This window comes from Talpa occidentalis, unplaced genomic scaffold, assembly GCF_014898055.3.
Source record: "Talpa occidentalis isolate TD23 unplaced genomic scaffold, MPIMG_talOcc4v2.1 talOcc4.17, whole genome shotgun sequence".
Lineage (NCBI taxonomy): Eukaryota > Metazoa > Chordata > Mammalia > Eulipotyphla > Talpidae > Talpa > Talpa occidentalis.
The window spans coordinates 50,890,405-50,907,540 of record NW_023601754.1 but is presented as its reverse complement, the minus strand read 5'-3'; the positions used below and the strand labels follow the sequence as shown (position 1 = coordinate 50,907,540).

Below are 17,136 nucleotides of genomic sequence, written 5' to 3'. Positions count from 1 at the left end.
GGCGAGCTCCGCGGGCTGGCAGGGGGCTCGCTGCCGCCTTGCTCAGGTCCCAGCGGTGGGAGAAATACCCGGAGGCCTGGGGTGCGGGAACAGGAGAGGCGGGTTTGTTGACATACGCACGACGGGAGGACCTGGGACCTCATACTGGTTTTGCAGCTAACTTGGGGTGCCGCTTGCCCTGGTCATCTGCTGGAATGTCTGGCCTGGGGCGCCAGCCTGTAACAGACTGCGGTCCGGGCCCTAAGCACACGTTCCCGGATCTGGGCTGGTTTTCTGGTCCTGGTGGTGGGTCTTATGCCTGTCCCCAGGCAGCCTCATGTGCCCGCCCAGACCTGCCTGCTGGGCCCGGGCGGGGCTTAGTTTCTGCCTGATGAAACTGTACCAGCACACACCTGTGGGAAATGTTCTAAAGGCCTGGCCTGTGGCCTTTTGCCCCAGCACCAGAAATGTTCCGAGAGGACAGGTCAGGCCACAAATCCCAGCCGGGCTTTTCTGAGAGGTATTTCCGCACATCACCGAGGGATGACGGCCAGACAAGTCCAGCTGGGGGTTTTCTCGCAACACGGAACATCTCACTCCTGTACCTCTTGCTTACTGCACTCCTATGCCGGGTGCATGTCTCTCTGGATTAGGCATTTCCCCTGTCGCTTCTTTCAGAAATGTGTCCATCTTGTTTTCTATAATTTATCAATAAAACTGTTAAGTTGCACGTAGTTTTCCTGGCATTTATTTTCAGTGTCCTCTGCGCTCTCTAGGCCTGTGGTTCATTGTGTTGACATTTTTTCCTTAAAGATGCGTGCTGCACAATCTCGTTGCAGGTGAGTTTCGCATGCCTACTTGGCTGCAGAGACTGAATCACATTTTTGCCTCAGAGGGAGAGTCTTCCTTTTTACAACAGCACAATCCCAACTACACATCAGCTGCCCAAGTGGACCCCAAATCAGGGTGGGTGCACATGGGGTGAGGGGCATGGAGCTGCTGGCCCAAAGGAGCCTGCGGGCACTGTGGCCGGTGCTGCAGTGGTGGAAGAGGAGCCTCCAGAGGAAGCCGCAAGGCCCAATCACCTCCTCAGGTGTGCCAGCACCCTCATCCACCAGGGCCCTCCCACCAGGGAGGCCTGGCAGTTCTCACCAACCCACCTGTGCTCACCTGCTTTTCTCCCATTGCATCCTTGGAGCAGCAACCTCAGATCACAAGGGCCGCTGTGACTTGAAGGAAGCATACACTGAAGGAAGAGACCTCACCGGGATCGCATGAGACGCAGGGGTGGAACAGCCCAGGCCCTTAGCTACATGAAGGCCATGAGACGCTCCCCAGGGAATCTCAGCCTGAGCCGTTGAGAGAGCCCACTCTGGCCAGGAGGGTGGACGATGGTGGACCCCCACAGTCAGCACATACTCCGGGAGTCAAAGCAGGGCGAAATCAAACCAGGCACCACTCAACAGTTACAGCAAGGTGCAGATGAATTTGTGGGTGAGAACTTGAAGGGTGCGACCTCCTGACAACCTCACAGGTAGGGTCTGGAGGAGGCAACCAGGAATGGAGTGTCTGTGGTAGTACCTGTGGCTGTAAAAACATGGCCACCTTCATGGCGGCAGAAGTTACCCCATGGACCTCCCCGGTGGCGCAGCGGTTGAGCGCTGGGTTGCGAAGCTGCCCGCGGCCTCTGCGGTGCCGGTTCGATCCCCGGCTGCTCCCCGGCCACCGGAGGAGGGTCCCCCATGGCGCGCGGACCTCTCCTGCCGCCCGCTGCTCCCCTCAGCAGTGTACTTCGGTCCTTCTGCCTGCTCTGCTCCCTGCTCTGGCTCTGGTGAATTCTCTCACCCTCCCACGCCTCTGACTGTACCCAGTGCATGTCTAAACCAAACAAACAAACAAATAAATAAAACATGCCTCTTAAAAAAAAAAAAAAAAAAAAAAAGATCTTTAATTAAAAAAAAAAAAAAAGAAGTTACCCCATGGACACCATCAAACACGACAAACCAGAGCTAGATGTATTGTTGCTTCGTGATGGGGATGCGGAGTGGTTATTAGGCGATTTTCTCAGCGTGTATTTATATACACCTAGAGGGTACCAAGCACCACTACACACCTGGGATACGAGCGGAGCTGGGGGGGCCACCTGTGTGGCCCTAGTGTCCAGGGCTGTGTGTTCACAGAAGAGGAAGGGCTTACCCAGAGCTTCCAAACACTTCCAGCTGCCCTCACGCCTGCGCCGGCTGAGCCACTGCTCACTTCCACGCTGTGATCGTCTAAACCAGATCTAGCAGCGCATCCAACCTGTGTCAGGAAAAGCCTCTTCTTTCAACACAACAAACTTTCTGTATTGGTCAAGAGCTTCCATGTCACCCTGAGGCCGGCTCACTGCGAGTTTCTACATACCTGACACAGGCCCTTCGCAAATTGTTACATCTCAGTGCTTTCAAGGAGGCAGAACTTTGAGCAGTTTCTGTTCCCTGTTCTTGCTCCTCAAGACAGAGCTGTGGAGGAGAGACGTGCTGACTGCCAGGTGGCAGCTGTCACTAACCTCCCCATGCAGTCTTTCAACACTTTCATAGCGGCCTCCAGGTCAATAGCTTAACAAGGACCTGGCACATTTAGGGGCCATGACACACAACACACCGTGAAGATGAGCTGAGCACACGGGGAAGGGTGCACGCACAGGAGCCATGATAAACAGCATCAAACACAGGGCACTACCATCAGGGTATCAGCAGCGAAAGGGGTGTGTGGAGCACCTTGCACACCTGGCCAACACTGATGGAAACGTGGCATACTGCACGTGACCCGATGCCTGGCTGAGGACAGAGGAGGCAACGTAGCGAGGGACCTGCACATCACGGCTGACGCAAAAGGCTAGAAAGCAAGTGAATATCATTCTCGTTCTTAAACACAAGTATTCCCACTGCAAAGCATCGCTCCCTTGACGAGTACAGTCCCAGCATGCCACTGTCCCCAGGTTCCAATCTGTCTACGAGGGAAAAGGCCTTCAAATGGACCAAATGTGCAAATGACAAATACAGAAACCGTAAGACAGACATGAAGGTGACAAAGGCATGAAAAATGCTCAAAATCACAAATCCTTAAGAAAATAAAATGACTTGGCGCGCAGACCTCTCCTGCCGCCCGCTGCTCCCCTCAGCAGTGTATTTCGTCAGTCTGCCTGTTCTGTTCCCCGCTCTGGCTCTGGTGAATCCTCTCACCCTCCCGCGCTTCTGACTGTACCCAGTGCTTGTATAAATAAATAAAAATAAATCTTAAAAAAAAAGAAAAGAAAATGACAAATGAAGCTACCAAGTGTTGGTAGAAAGCCACAGAAAAGGAACTCACACCCGGGTAAGATGCAAAAAGGTGCAATCATTTCAGACCACGGTTTGTTCTGTTCGCTTCAAGAGTACGTTTCACCTGCCCCGCGATGCGGACTCCAGGAAAAGGTAAGCGTGTGTCCAAGCAAACAGGCACAAAGGTTGGCTACGCCTTTATTTTCAGTAGTGAAAATCCAGAAATACTCTAAATGCCCATGAACAGAAAATAAGTGTTACACACAAGGAAAATTCCTCAGCCAATAAAGTCATACACCATCACTGATAAATTCTAAGTAATTGTGATAAAGGATTACAAAAATAGGTTTACAATTTCGACAACACAAACTCAAGAGCAACGGCATCTTACTCGAGAGAAGGAAAGCCAACAGCATGTGGAGAGGTGGAAAGAGCAGGGAGAGAGGCCGGCCATGCCCGGGGCAGACACGTCACGGTCAGGACCCTGATGATCTCAAAACTCATCCAGTTAGAGAGTTCAGACATGCAGAGTCTAGTGCATGTAAATTATGCCCTAATAAACCTTCAAAAACTGACTCGTGATAATAAAACAAATCCGAGCGCCCCAGGTTTGGGAAAGCGCCTTGGGCACCAGCGCACTGGAGCTACACCCACCTCCCGCGGGCCCTCTGGGGCCGGCCTTCCCTCAGTGGCAGCAACACAGGCACCAGGGGCATTTCCAGGCCACGGGGCACGCTGTCAGGCCATGAGATCACACCCCCCACTGTGTGAGTGGCCCCTTCCTGCCTGCCCAGTGATGGCCACCAAGGCACTGCGGGAGGCTCCAGGAATTCCCACAAACGTGCAGTCCTTTCTCTGCCAGCGACTACAGCTACACGAGATAAAGTTGCCTGGAGGTACCAAGACCCGTACCCAGGCAGGCCTGCAGCCCCATCAGGGCCACCTCTGGGCACACCTGTCCGCGCAGCACATCCCGCCCAGCTGGCTGCAGCCTCCTCCCCTCCCCGCCAGGCTCCTTCCTGTACCAGCTGGCGCCCTGGACCCGATGGTCGTCCACCACTGACCCCACGCCAGTAAGCCCGGGACATGAGGCCACGTGGCTCTTTCCACACCCAGCGGCGACACCCCCAATACAGAGCCGGGAGGGAGTGCGAGGCGCTGTCACCTCAACACGGGAGAAAGCGACGCTGCCCTCGGTGGCACCTGAGGTTCTGACATCTGCCCGCTCCAGGGGTCACGCCTGCGACTCACAAAGCACACGATGTCCAGGCTTCACTGCCCCGCTGTCTCTCCGAGGGGGCCGTGTGGGCAGTGATGCAATTTGCTGAAAACCAGCTGGTTCCTTTCCGCCACCCTGCCGTCTGCTCTCAGGCTCAGAGAGCGGTTGAGAAACACAGCAGGCTGTTCTCCCCTCACACCAGGAGAGAGTGAAGACCTCCATCCTGGTCCCATCACGGCAGCAGGCGGCCATCGGCAATGTGGAAGCCGGACAGATGCGTCACACGGAGCACGAGAAATCAACACAAATCTGAAACCCGCAGGCCTTGTGGCAAACCTGCTGACCAAACTCGCAAGACATGGCTTGGGGGTCACGCCAATTCAGGTTCAAGTCCAAGGAAGCTGAGGGAAAGCAGACCTGCTGAGGGGGCGGGTGACTAACTTACTCTCACACAAAAAGAACAGTCGGCTTCCCTGAGAACGAGGGGGTTGTGCGTGTGTGTGTGACTGGTTCACACGGAGAGGCCTGTCAGGCGGCAGAGGGGAACGACCTCGACACCGGAAGCCGCATCGACGGAAACCTAACAAGGGCCCCGGGCAGGCGAGAAAATGCAACACAACCTCACGAGCCTCCCAAGTAACTGAAACTCGCGGGGAAACACCTCAGTGATCGCTCAGATGCGTGAGGCTCGATTCAGACGGGTGGATCTCCACGTTTTCTTCACTGCCACGTTATGCTCCAACAGGAAACTGCACATTTGCTAAAACCTAAACCTCTTCTCCAGGCTGAACTGTGAGGGTGATCGCAGATGTTGCCCTAAAGCTTCCGCAAAGCACAGCGCTCTTACAGCCTTTCTCTGGCGGGGGCCCTCTGATGGCAACAGAGTTTGGAGCGAGTGAGAAAAGTCTTCCCACACTCACCGCACACAAGGCCTCTCTCCTGTGTGCGCCCTGTGATGGCCAAGGAGCTGTGAGCGGGAGGGAAAAGATTTCCCACACTCCGTGCACGTGTAAGGCCTTTCTCCTGAGTGAACCCTCTGGTGACAGCGCAGAGAGGAGCTCGAGGTAAAAGACTTCCCACACTCACTACATGCGTAAGGCCGCGCCCCTGTGTGAACTCGCTGGTGACCGAGAAGGTGGGAGCAAGAGGTGAAAGACTGCCCGCACTCCCGGCCCTCGTGCGGCCTGTGTCCGCGGTGAACTCTCCGGTGGACACTGAGGTTGGAGCGGGAGGAGAAAGACTTCCCGCACTCGCTGCACTCGCAAGGCCGCTCCCCCGTGTGCGCGCCGTAGTGGTAGCGGAGGCCGGAGCTGGAGGTGAAGGCCTTCCCGCACGCCGTGCACGCGTACGGCCTCTCCCCCGTGTGCGCGCGCCGGTGCCCCAGGAGCTGGAAGTTAGAGGTGAAGGCCTTCCCGCACTCGCTGCACTCGTAGGGCCGCTCCCCCTTGTGAACTCTCCGATGCAGACGGAGGCTGGAATTGGAGGAGAAAGACTTCCCGCACTCGCTGCACTCGTAGGGCCGCTCCCCCGTGTGAGCCCGGTAGTGGTAGCGGAGGCCGGAGCTGGAGGTGAAGGCCTTCCCGCACGCGGTGCACGCGTACGGCCTCTCCCCCGTGTGCGCGCGCTGGTGGTAGCGCAGGCTGGAGCTGGAGGTGAAGGACTTCCCGCACTCGCTGCACACGTACGGCTTCTCTCCCGTGTGAACCCTCAGGTGCTGGATGAGCGTCGACCTCTTGTTGAAGGACTTCCCGCACTCGCCGCACGCGTACGGCCTCTCCCCCGTGTGCAGCCGCTGGTGGTAACAGAGCGCCGCGCGCGTGATGAAAGCCTTCCCGCACTCCCTGCACGCGTGCGGCCGCTCCCCTCGGTGCACTTTCTGGTGGTAGCGGAGGTTGGAGCTGAAGGTAAAGGACTTCCCGCACTCGAGGCACTCGTAGGGCCGCTCCCCCGTGTGCACGCGCTGGTGGCAGCTGAGGCTGTAGATGGAGGTGAAGGCCTTCCCGCAGTCACAGTTGTAAGGCCTGTCTCGAGCCCGCGCCCTCCTGTGTGGGATGAGCGCTGCGCCGTGCGTGAAGGGCACCGCACACCCACCGCACACAGAGCTGCTCTGGCCGCCGGGCCACGGCTGAGGACAGGAGAGTCGAGACCGCTGGCTCAAGGGTCCCCCACACTTGCTGCACTTGGGCTGCCTTTCCCCCGCATGAGCCCCAACATGTTGACTGAGGGCTAGGCTTTGACTCAAGGATTCACTGTGTTCACCAAAGACGCTGATTCTCCCTCCAGCGTGCACTCTCTGGTGCGCGACAAAGGAGGATTTGTACCTGAATGTTTTCCCACATTCACTGCACACGAAACTCTGTCTTCCTGCGTGGACGCCCTGGGCCTGAACAAGAGTGTGCTTGGGGCTGCGGGCTTTGGTGCGAGCTCCCCGGGGGTGACGGCTTTTACTGCTCTGTGCCGCTGCGCCACTCTGGGTGGCTGTGCCTGGCTCCTCCCCAGGAAGAGTGACCGGTGGCTGCAGACGTCCCACGACGGCCAGGACGTCTCTCCCAACCTCCCCACAGGCAGAGGGGTGCTCTGACACGTGGAATCTGCAGCTCTTCACAAACGAGGACCAGTCCACGCTGCTCCTGCGGGCTTTCTCCTCCTTGTGCTGCTCCTGGTCATGATTCACGTTCACGCCGAAAGAAAACTGCTTGGCACACGCCCCACACCTCAACAGGAGCCGCCCGTGCTGTGTTCCCAGGGGCTCAGTCACGAGGAAAATGTCTCTCAAGACCGGAGCGCACAGCTCACAGGGGTGGGTCTTCTGAGACAGAGCTGCCTTGGGAGCGCTGGGCTGGGACTCGCCTACAGACACACTCTGCTCAAAGGGAGTCTCCACAGCCTCTGCTCCACAGCAGCAACCTGAGCACAAGAGACAGCGGTGAGGCACTTACTGACCACGGGTGAGGGTGGGCCCAACACACAAGGCCACCTGTAACTGCTGACCGTGTGCCTATGCGGTGGTTTGCAATACAAGGGAGCTGGAGCTCAGCTGAAAGAGCACTGGTCGTGCGTCACCTCGGCTCACAGAATGGCGGCGCCCTCACCTGGATGTGCACAAGGAAGAGCGTGTGGAGTACTGCTCTGCGCACAGCTCCCTTCAGGCCATTAATGCTCGTGAGACTATTACGACACAGTCCCCCCCCCCCAGACTGGGGGACTGTGCCCCCAAGTCCATCTTAATCCAACTGCAACACAGAAGCCATTTCTTAAGGTCAATCAAGGACACGTGAACACCTTTGTTCTGACTAACAAAGGCCAAATGTCCCGACCCCAGAACTGCCTTCAAACCTCAAGTGCCGCCACCAGCAGAGCGCCAGAGCACTGGCCACAGTGGCCTCTGTGGGAGCAAAAGAAACCAGGGGTTCCTGATAATCTCCACTGCACTGGACACCCACGGCATCCCCCGCTGAGGACGCCTCTGTACCTTCGTCAAACTCTGACTAAGGAACTGGAGCGGCAGGGAGTTGCCCCTGCTGAGCCCTCCCCAGATCTGGAACACCCTCTCCCTACCCACAGGTGGAGAGGTCCCCAAGTTGGAGCTCTCGTCCCACCCATCACCAGGTGACAGTCTCTCCCATCACGACGGGAATGCCGAGTCTGGAAGAAGTGACTGCGCCGTCCAATGAGTACACAGCTACACACGGCTGTGAGGAACACTTGAGGGAAACACGGCATCATCAAGGGAACACCGATCCAGAAACCAGCCCTGAGAAACAGACCTAAGAACTGCCCCCCAGACCATTCAAAGTAATTCCTTTCAGTCAGTTCAGTGACCTACAAGAAAACAGACCATTTAACAAAAGAGGCCAAACTATAAATAACCAAAAAAGCGCTATTCAACAAGGACATGGTCAAGGACAGATGGAGCGAAGACCACCAGCTCCCAGACCAGCAAGACTGGACAGGTCTGCCGAGTGGCCTGAAGCGTTCGCCCCTCTGAGGGTGGCAGGAAGGAGCAGGGGGAATCAGGTGGAGCTGCTGCAGGTCCTGCTATGCCAACTCCCCGAAGGCACTCAAATGTAAGCATCAGCAGTTGCTTAAAAAATCGTGGCACTAGCCTCCTCAGTTACTGAAGGGATTCATGCTAGAGAACCACGGGCAACTAGGAAGAAACAGGAAAACAGCAAGAAATGCAGCAGTATTTAGAGCAAAATTAAGCACATACATACACTCACAAGTGCCATCTACATTAAGGACAGAGGGTGACAGGCACGATGTGACTCCCAAGCTGTCTGCCTGGATTAGCCTGTTTTAACAGGACCTAGTTTCTGGAAGAAAACGTCCCACAGGACGGAAGTAGCACACCACCCTTGCTTTCACACTCTGTTCTTGCCAATTCCAAGGCCAGCTTATATGTTCTTCTTCCTTTGCACTTTCACTGGCATTAGACTCTTCAGGCCTAACTCGAGAAACAAGGGTGAAAATGGCTCATACGTTAATTTTATGACTTTGGTATCTACCTCTGAATGCTCAAAGTGATGTAATACTGAATTCGAAGGAAAGGGAAATGCTCCAAAGTATTCTACTTCCTTCAAAGTATCACCACTATGAGAAGATTAAGCAGCCCTAGTTGTTATTTATACTGCCTTTATTTATTTATTTTTTTTTATAGAGGCATGTTTTATTTATTTATTTATTTTATTTGTTTGTTTTGTTTATACATGCACTGGGTACAGTCAGAAGCGCGGGAGGGTGAGAGAATTCCCCAGAGCCAGAGCGGGGAGCAGAGCAGGCAGAAGGACCAAAGTACACTGCTGAGGGGAGCAGCGGGCGGCAGGAGAGGTCTGCGCACCATGCGGGACCCTCCTCCGGTGGCCGGGGAGCAGCCGGGGATCGAACCGGCGCTGCAGAGGCTGCGGGCAGCTTCGCAACCCAGCGCTCAACCGCTGCGTCACCGGGAGGCCCTACTGCCTTTATTTTTTGACAATTCAAATTAACTGTTTGATCAAAACCAACTTTTCAACAGAAAATCTGTTGTTAATGAACAGTGCAAATGATCTGAGGACTTTGTTTTCTATTTATCAAAAAGTTTGGCATTTACAATTTTTTTGTTGTTGTCTAGATTAAGAACCCATGATAAATTCAAATGTGAGGGAGAACAGAGATCATAACCAGGGATCAATGTTGGAACACAAATAGAGAAAGCATGTAAACTAGTGCGAGTTAAACCACACAATTAAGTGAAAATTTTATGTCCTTGCAAACATTTGGGGATGGTAAAGCTACCTTCATTTCTCTGGGATTAACTGCTCACAGGAATGAAAATACGCTGACACTCTACGGCTGAAAAACACAAGAACCAAACAAATTCCGGTGCCTGAGAATACACAGATGAATGAAAAAATGGAGGACTTCAACGGACAACTTCATCAAGCAAAAGAAAGAATCTGTGACTTGAGAGAAAAAATTAAAAAGCAATACAGTGAAGCAGGCCTGCGTGAATTCGGGGAGGTGAAGCAAGGAGCGAGAGTCCGAGGACAGAAAGGAGCAGATATCTTACTTCAAGAAACCAAGGGATGGGGTCAGAATGGGGGGGCTGCAATTGTATGGGGAATATAACAATAAAATTTATAAAAAAAAAAAAATAAGGGGGTTGCAATTTTATGGGGAATATAAAAATAAAATTTATTTTAAAAAAATGCAAAAAAAAAAAAAAAAAAAAAAGAAACCAAGGGCAAAAACGTCTCATCCATGATGGAATGAACTAATACGGTGCGGGGTATGCATACAAAAATGCAGCCTCGTGAAAGAAGCAAAACTACAACCTGTAACATGGGTGACCTGGAGGACACTATGCCAAGTGCAGTAAGTCACAGAAGGACCAAAAAATGGATAATTCTGCTTGGACGTTAACAAGCCCTTATAAAGAAAGTAGAAGCCCAAAAGCACAGGACTGGGGGAAAGAGAAAAAAACTTTAATTTGTAACGTGGTTAAACATCTACAGTACCAGGGTTACTAGGCTACAGTTCCTAGTGCTGTATTACACTACCCAAACTTGCTAAAAGCATACATGTTCAATGTTCTTTAAAAAAAATAATAACATAGGGTCTCCCCGGTGGTGCAGCGGGTTGAGCGCCACGCTGTGAAGCTGCCCGCAGCCTCTTCAGCATGGGTTCGATTTCCGGCTGGCCGGGGAGAAACCCACATGGCTTGGAAGACCTCTCCCGCCTCGCCCTCAGCAGTGTCCTCAGTCCGTCTGCCCATTCTGCTCCCCGCTCTGTCTCTGGTGAATTCTGTCATGCTCCCGCCTCTGACCTGTACCCCAGCTCTTGTATAAATGAAAATAAATCTTTAAAAAAAAAAAAAAAGGCAAAGGTTATGTCAGGTCTATAGACTCATTTATTTTCATTATAGTAACTATCTCATAATGTAAATATCCAATGGTGCTATACATTTCAAATATCCATGAATTTATATTTTAAAGATTTATTTTTCTTTATTTTTTGCATATAAGAACTGGAGTACAGGCCAGAGGTGTGGGGGGTGGGGTGGGGCAGGGGTGGGAGGTGAGAAATTCACCAGAGACAAAGTGGGGAGCAGAATAGGCTGAGGGGAGCTACGGGCGAGATAGGAGAGGTCTGCTGTGCCATGTGGGTCAGCTCTCTGGCTGGGGATCAAATTCAGGCCACAGTGGTGACAGCGCTGAGACTCAACCCCTAGGCCACCAAGGAGGCCTTAAATACACACAATTTTATTTTTCAATTTATAGTTCAATAGCAGTGGGGGGAGTAAGAAAATGATCTGAACACTTCAAAAATTACTTTACAGGATTATTTTGAAAAGTAGCCCATAGTCCAGTGAGTGATCATGACAAAGCTCCCCATTCGTGGCATGGCCAGGCAAGCGGAAATGCCAGCGAAAGGAAATGGTCAAAATGTGGGGGACAGAAACCCCATGGATCTGACCCAGCCAGGAAGAGGGACAGCAAGGGGGAATCCATCACCTCAGTGTAAGGACCGTGGTAATGGGGGAACCTGGAGGACACTATGCTGAGGAAAATAAGCCCCAAACTTACAGGAGTCAGATACTCCCCAGCTTGGGTGTTCAGTAATTGGGTGTCAGGGTTGCAGGAAGCAGGGAGTGGAGAGCAAAACCCCAGGAGCGGGGGAAGCCAGCAGTGGGCACAGTCCACATGTGAGCAGGACATGGGCGTGAAAGTCTTACCCAGTGAAGACACGAGTTCAAAGTTGTCCAGCATCACATCGAGGTACAGGTGTCTCTCGGACTGATCCAGGAGGCCCCACTCCTCCCGGGAGAAGTACACGGCCACGTCTTGAAACATCATGCTCTCCTGTACGATGCAGAGCAAAGAAACCCACATTCTGTCTCAGCAGCCACTGTCCATCCGCCCACAACGTCAAGACCCAGCTAACACCCCACCAGAACGCCCCACCTCAGCAAACACCAACCGTGGGGCCACCAGCGCCTGAGTCACTGCACAGGCAGTGCACAACCCTCACAAGAAAGGGGAAACTGGTGCCATCTAAGCTGGCGGGCCTGGCCTGCAGGATCCCACCCTCCATGACAAAGAACCCCCCAGGGCGCCCCCAAGTCACAGCCAAACACAGGCTCAGACTTCATCCGCAGGACTCCAACTACAGATGATGGTCCCAGCTCACTCTCCCAGGGACGTGTAAGTACATTGCTCTACGGAACCCACTGGGCTCACACCGTCCACCCCACGTTTGCACCACGTGACCACTTCCGCTCTACCACACAGGCACCCCCAGCTCTGTAAGGCAGTTGGCACCCGGCAATCTGCACTGAGACCCACACGCTCAGGATCCAGAGGGCCCAGTCCTCTGAGGGATCACCCCGCCAGCTACAGCCTCAGGACTCCTCAGAAGTACAGCCGACCTGCCCCCAATCCTGGCTCGAGGCCGGGCACCAGGTTCAGGTGCCCAGGACCCTCTTCTATGTCTGTGCAGCCCTCGCTGCCCATTAGGAGCTGCAACCACCCACCTCCCCTCAACTTTTCTAAGACGGAGCCTTAAACGCGGAGCCTTAAACGCGTCCATGCCAGAGCGCATCACAAAAGGTGTTTTCCCTGCACTTTCATCACAAGCGGGAGAGACACACCCCAAAAGATCACCCCGGCTCCAGCCCCGGTCACCGGAACCTGGTCTCGGCTCCTGCCGGGCCTCCTCCGACACGTTCATCACCCCGCGAGCTGCGGGCACCTGCGATCACCGCGCCCCTGGGCGGGCGTTGGGGAGCCCCGAGCCCGCCAGCGCTGAGCACCAGCACCCCCGCTCGGGAGCACCCGGTCTCGCCGGCCTGCTGCAGAGCTGCCGCCCACCGCACTGCACCCCTCCACGTGCGCCCCACGGCGCGACGGGGGTCACCCGAGGTCACGGCCTGCGAAAAGCTCCGACCCATCCGCACCTCCCCGGAGGGCCGGCCCGGCCGTTTGCCCCGACGGCCGCACTCGGGGTTCCGCCGCCTCAGACCGCCAGGCGGCTCAAGCCCGCCCCGCCCCTCGGCCCCGCCCCGGCCGGCCGGCGCGCCCGCCCCTCCCTCCCCCGTCCCCGCCCCCGCCCGGCCCGCGCGGGCGCCCCAGCCCTGCACCCACCCCAGGCCCCGACGCCGGGCGCGGGAGGCGGGAGCGGGCGCGCCTGTACCTCAGCCCGGGCCCTCGGCGCGGCCGCCGCCATCGGGCCGTGCGGGGCGCGGACGGGGGTCCTCGGCGCGGCGCGGCACCGGCGGCGTCGGCACCTTCCGGCCGCCTCCGCGCGGGGGGCCTCCCGCCCGCTCGGCCCGGCCGCCCGGCTCCGACGCGGGGTCCCGAGTGGCGGCCGCTGTAACTATTTCCACAGAAGCCAAAATGACCGCCACGAGGAGGACGCCGGAAGTCCCGCCCCGCCGAGCGCCGGAAGCGCGCGTCCCGGGCGCTCATTGGCTGCGCCCGCGCAGGAGCTGCTGGGTGATGTAGTCCGCGCGCCCCGCGGTCCGGCGGCCCTGGGCTCCGGCGGCAGCGGCCGGGAAAGCAGCCGGAAGGGGCGTCGAGTGGGTGGTCGGCCGGGGGCGGCGGGCCGGGCCGCGGGCAGAACCGGCGATAACCAACGTGAAAGCGACGTGCCGACCCCTCCCCGGGCGCCCCGCGCACGCACCGGCAACGGGGTGTCCTTTCCGTTGCCGCAGCGACGCCCGAGCCCGCGCCCGGCGCGAGGAGCGGCGAGACCCGCCCCGGGGGCGCGGCCGGCTGGGGCCGGGGCCAAGCAAAGGTCCCCTAGGGCGGGGCGGCTCAGCGGGCCGACGCCCCCGCCTCGCGGGCGGCCTCCCGGGCTGGACCGTGGACGGGACGGGACGCGCCTGGACTCAGGCTGCTCGCACCGGATAGCCTCCTGGACGCGTCCCCGAAGGCCGGGGCCCTGTAAACGCCGGCGCCCCGGGCTCCTGGGCCGTCAGTCCCCGCGGGAGACCGCGTCCTGCCCGGGAGGGGCGGCCTGGGCCTGTCCGTCCACCTGCACGTGACCACCGGCGACGCCCCCACGCAGACCCAGCGCTGAAGGCGGGAAGCCGGGACCGCCTCTCGCCCCTGCACTGCGCCGCGGAGCGAGCAACACGCCGCCCAGACGGCGCGGCCTCCGTGTACTCTGCTCCTTCCTGAGACTCTGACAGGTGTCCGCAGAGCTGTGTGCGGTGCCCATTTGCCGCACGTTGTGCTCAAAGACTTACGCTGATGGGTAATGTGTTCAGCACCGGTTCATTGTGGAAATTACAATTTATAGGAATATTTCACAGAATCGTGTCTTGAGTCAACAGTCCAGCTAACAGCCCAAGTGGCAAATCACAAACCCTCCGCAATAGGGCACAATTAAACGAAGGGACTTTCACGGGGCTGGTGCATGGTTTTCACAATTGCTCTCCAAGGGAAGGGTTGTTTCAGCAGGAACTCCGTTCCATGCTCTTTTCAAAGCTATTTAAATCAGGGCCTCCCTCTGGCACAGGGGTTAAATCTCAGAGCTATCAAGCTACGGCCAGCCACTCAGCCTGAGTTCCATCCCAGGCCAGGGAGCTACCCACAGGGCGCAGCAGACCCCTCCTGTCTCCCCACTGCTCCCTTCAGCAGTGGATTTCAGTGTATTCGCCTGCTCTGCTCCCCACTCTGTCTCTGAGGAATCCTCTTACATCCTGCACCTCTGGCCTGCACCCAGCTATTCTATGCAATATCTTTTTTTTAAAAAAAAAATGGTAGATGCAATGGAAACAAGGCACCAAAAAAAATGGGGGGGGGACTGAATAGGTTGTAACATCCTACTGAAATTTAAGGATGGCCTCCTAAATCAGAGCCCTTTGGGTTTTTAGTTCAGGCTTCTTGACTTGTTTAAAGGTGAGGTATTGGGGGTGCTGGGGCAGGAGAGGTAAGTGAGATACATTAAAATTTTGAAGAATATAAACCTCAATTCCAACCAGCAGAATCAAACCAAACCTGAAAAGACTTGGGGAAGCAATAAGGGGAGCAAAGTAAAAGAATTCTCTGACTGTCTATAGCTTAAGGGGCTGCCTTATTGGGGAAAATGCATTGACAGTTGGCTGGTTGTTCTTACCTTTGAGGTATTTACAGTAATTTATTCTGCCCTCAGACTATCCTTTGCTTATTTGGCATTGGAGGCATGTGCCTAGTGGTCTCCTTTTAAGGTAATAACTGTAATAACAACAGTATATGCATCTCTACTAAAAAACAGCTCCAAGCAAAAGCAACATGTTCCTAGACAGCTTTAAGTCTCCACGGGTGAGCTTGCCAATAGAAGGCTGCGGATCCCGGTGATTTGGACATTAACTTGCTGGACGTCCAGTGTACAGCACATAAAGAGTGTCCATTAGAAACCGTTCCTCTGCATTTCTTTTTTTTTATAGAAAAAAAAATTTAGTTTGTTTATTGAGCTGGGGTACAGGCCAGAGGCGTGGGAGGGTGAGAGGATTCACCAGAGACAGAGGAGGGAGCAGAACAGGCAGACTGACTGAAATACACTGCTGAGGGGAGCAGTGGGGAGACAGGAGAGGTCTGCCGTGCCATGTGGGTAGCTCCCTGGCCGGGACTCGAACCTGTGCTGCAGAGGCTGCAGACAGCTTCATAGCGCTGCATTCAACCTGCTGCACCACTGGGGAGGCCCTTCAATTCTTTCTTATAGCTCTCCATGGACAGGGTTTGGACAAAGGAGTCCTTTACTTGGTAGAAAACTTTTCTCCTAGGGCCTCCCCGGTGGCGCAGCGGTTGAGCAAATGTAGTGATTTGAGCAGAGGCAACACCACCAAACCAAGCCCGAAAAAAAATAAGCAGCCAATTATTTCACCACGAAAATGGATTTACTCAAAAACAAAAAGCAGAAAGTGAAGTGTCATGGTAACACACATGCCTAAGTCCCAGAACAAAGGAATTCAGAGGGGCCGTGATAAATGAAGAATCCCTTGCCGGCGACCTCTGCGGCGCCGGTTCGATCCCCGGCTGCTCCCCGGCTGCTCCCCGGCTGCTCCCCGGCCACCGGAGGAGGGTCCCACATGGCGCGCAGACCTCTCCTGCCGCCCGCTGCTCCCCTCAGCAGTGTCCTTCCATCCTTCTGCCTGCTCTGCTCCCCGCTCTGGCTCTGGTGAATTCTCTCGCCCTCCCGCGCTTCTGACTGTACCCAGTGCATGTATAAACAAAACAAACAAACAAACAAATAAATAAAACATGCCTCTAAAAAAAAAAAAAAAAAAAAAGAATCCCTGTAAGCACCCCCTCCTCATCTTCATTCCAGAGTGTTGGGTCGGTATCTCCTAAGCCAAAATGATCGCAGACCTGTGCTCTCACTGCAATCAGGAACGCAGGTCATCATGCTGTGCAGGTGACTCCCGAGCCACTCAATGTCCCTGAGCCCTTAGCACCTGTCCAGCGGCATCCAGGCCTTGTCTTCTGAGCCTCTGCTGAAGTGTGTCCTACATGAGGTGGAAATGCCAATACTCATCGCAAGTCAAGATACACCTGAGGGGCCTCCCCATTGGCACAGCTGGTAGAGCGATGCACTATGAAGCTGTCCACAACCTATGCAGCACTGGTTCAATTCCCGGCCGTCCAGGGAGAGTCCCACATGGTGCGGTAGACCTCTCTTGTCTCGTCCGCTGCTCCCCTCAGCAGTGCCTTCAGTCCATCTGTCTGTTCTGCTCCCGGCTCTGTCTCTGGTGAATCCTCTCACCCTCTGGCACCTCTGGCCTGGACCCCTGCTCTTGTATAAATAAATAAATCTTTAAAAAAAAAAAAAAAGGTATACCTGAAAACCCAGGGTCCCTGTCACCAGCTACAAGTGTCAGTGAACTTAGTGACGAGGGTCTTGATAACACACAGTGAAGAGCTGTGCTTGTTTCCACTCTTATATTTTTTTTCACTTTTCTAAAGGTGTCAAGCTGTTTACGAGCTGTCCCGTTTAGTGATGTTGCCAACTCAACACTCTGTGGTCTTCCTGAGCCCACCTGCAAGTCTATGAATGTTCAATAAACACCTGTGGGAGGGTGTTGGATGGACTTTCTGAAGTAGTAAAAAGCAAGCATTTGGGGTAAAGAATTTCCTTCACTGCACTCAAGAGGCCCTTCTGTGTGAACTCCTTAAT

At 55.2% G+C, this 17,136-nt stretch overlaps 1 protein-coding gene across 3 annotated transcripts; it reads right to left on the bottom strand.

Annotated features, from left to right (window-relative positions):
* Positions 1 to 1,944: 1,944 nt before the first annotated feature.
* Positions 1,945 to 13,218, bottom strand: LOC119249797 (zinc finger protein 883-like). 3 transcript variants are annotated; one of them, XM_037517287.2, is made up of 3 exons: positions 13,171 to 13,218; positions 11,714 to 11,840; positions 1,945 to 7,407 (listed from the first exon to the last, which is right to left on the bottom strand). In XM_037517287.2, the coding sequence occupies exons 1-3, from the start codon at positions 13,201 to 13,203 to the stop codon at positions 5,417 to 5,419; spliced, it is 2,151 nt and encodes a 716-aa protein (XP_037373184.1). In that variant the 5' UTR covers positions 13,204 to 13,218; the 3' UTR covers positions 1,945 to 5,416. The 3 variants fall into 3 exon arrangements, with proteins under 3 accessions (XP_037373184.1, XP_037373185.1, XP_054553383.1); XM_037517288.2 differs by lacking the exon at positions 13,171 to 13,218 and adding an exon at positions 13,122 to 13,153; XM_054697408.1 differs by lacking the exon at positions 13,171 to 13,218 and adding an exon at positions 12,324 to 12,700.
* Between the last annotated feature and the right edge of the window lie 3,918 nt (positions 13,219 to 17,136).

Bases quoted from the DNA above. Each gene is read 5' to 3' on its own strand.
- LOC119249797 (XM_037517287.2), bottom strand. From the start codon at position 13,203: ATGGCGGCGGCCGCGCCGAGGGCCCGGGCTGAG. The intron at 11,841-13,170 runs GTACAGGCGCGC...TGCATCGTACAG, and splicing joins CGCCGAGGGCCCGGGCTGAG to GAGAGCATGATGTTTCAAGA. The intron at 7,408-11,713 runs GTAAGACTTTCA...TCTTGTGCTCAG, and splicing joins TGAACTCGTGTCTTCACTGG to GTTGCTGCTGTGGAGCAGAG.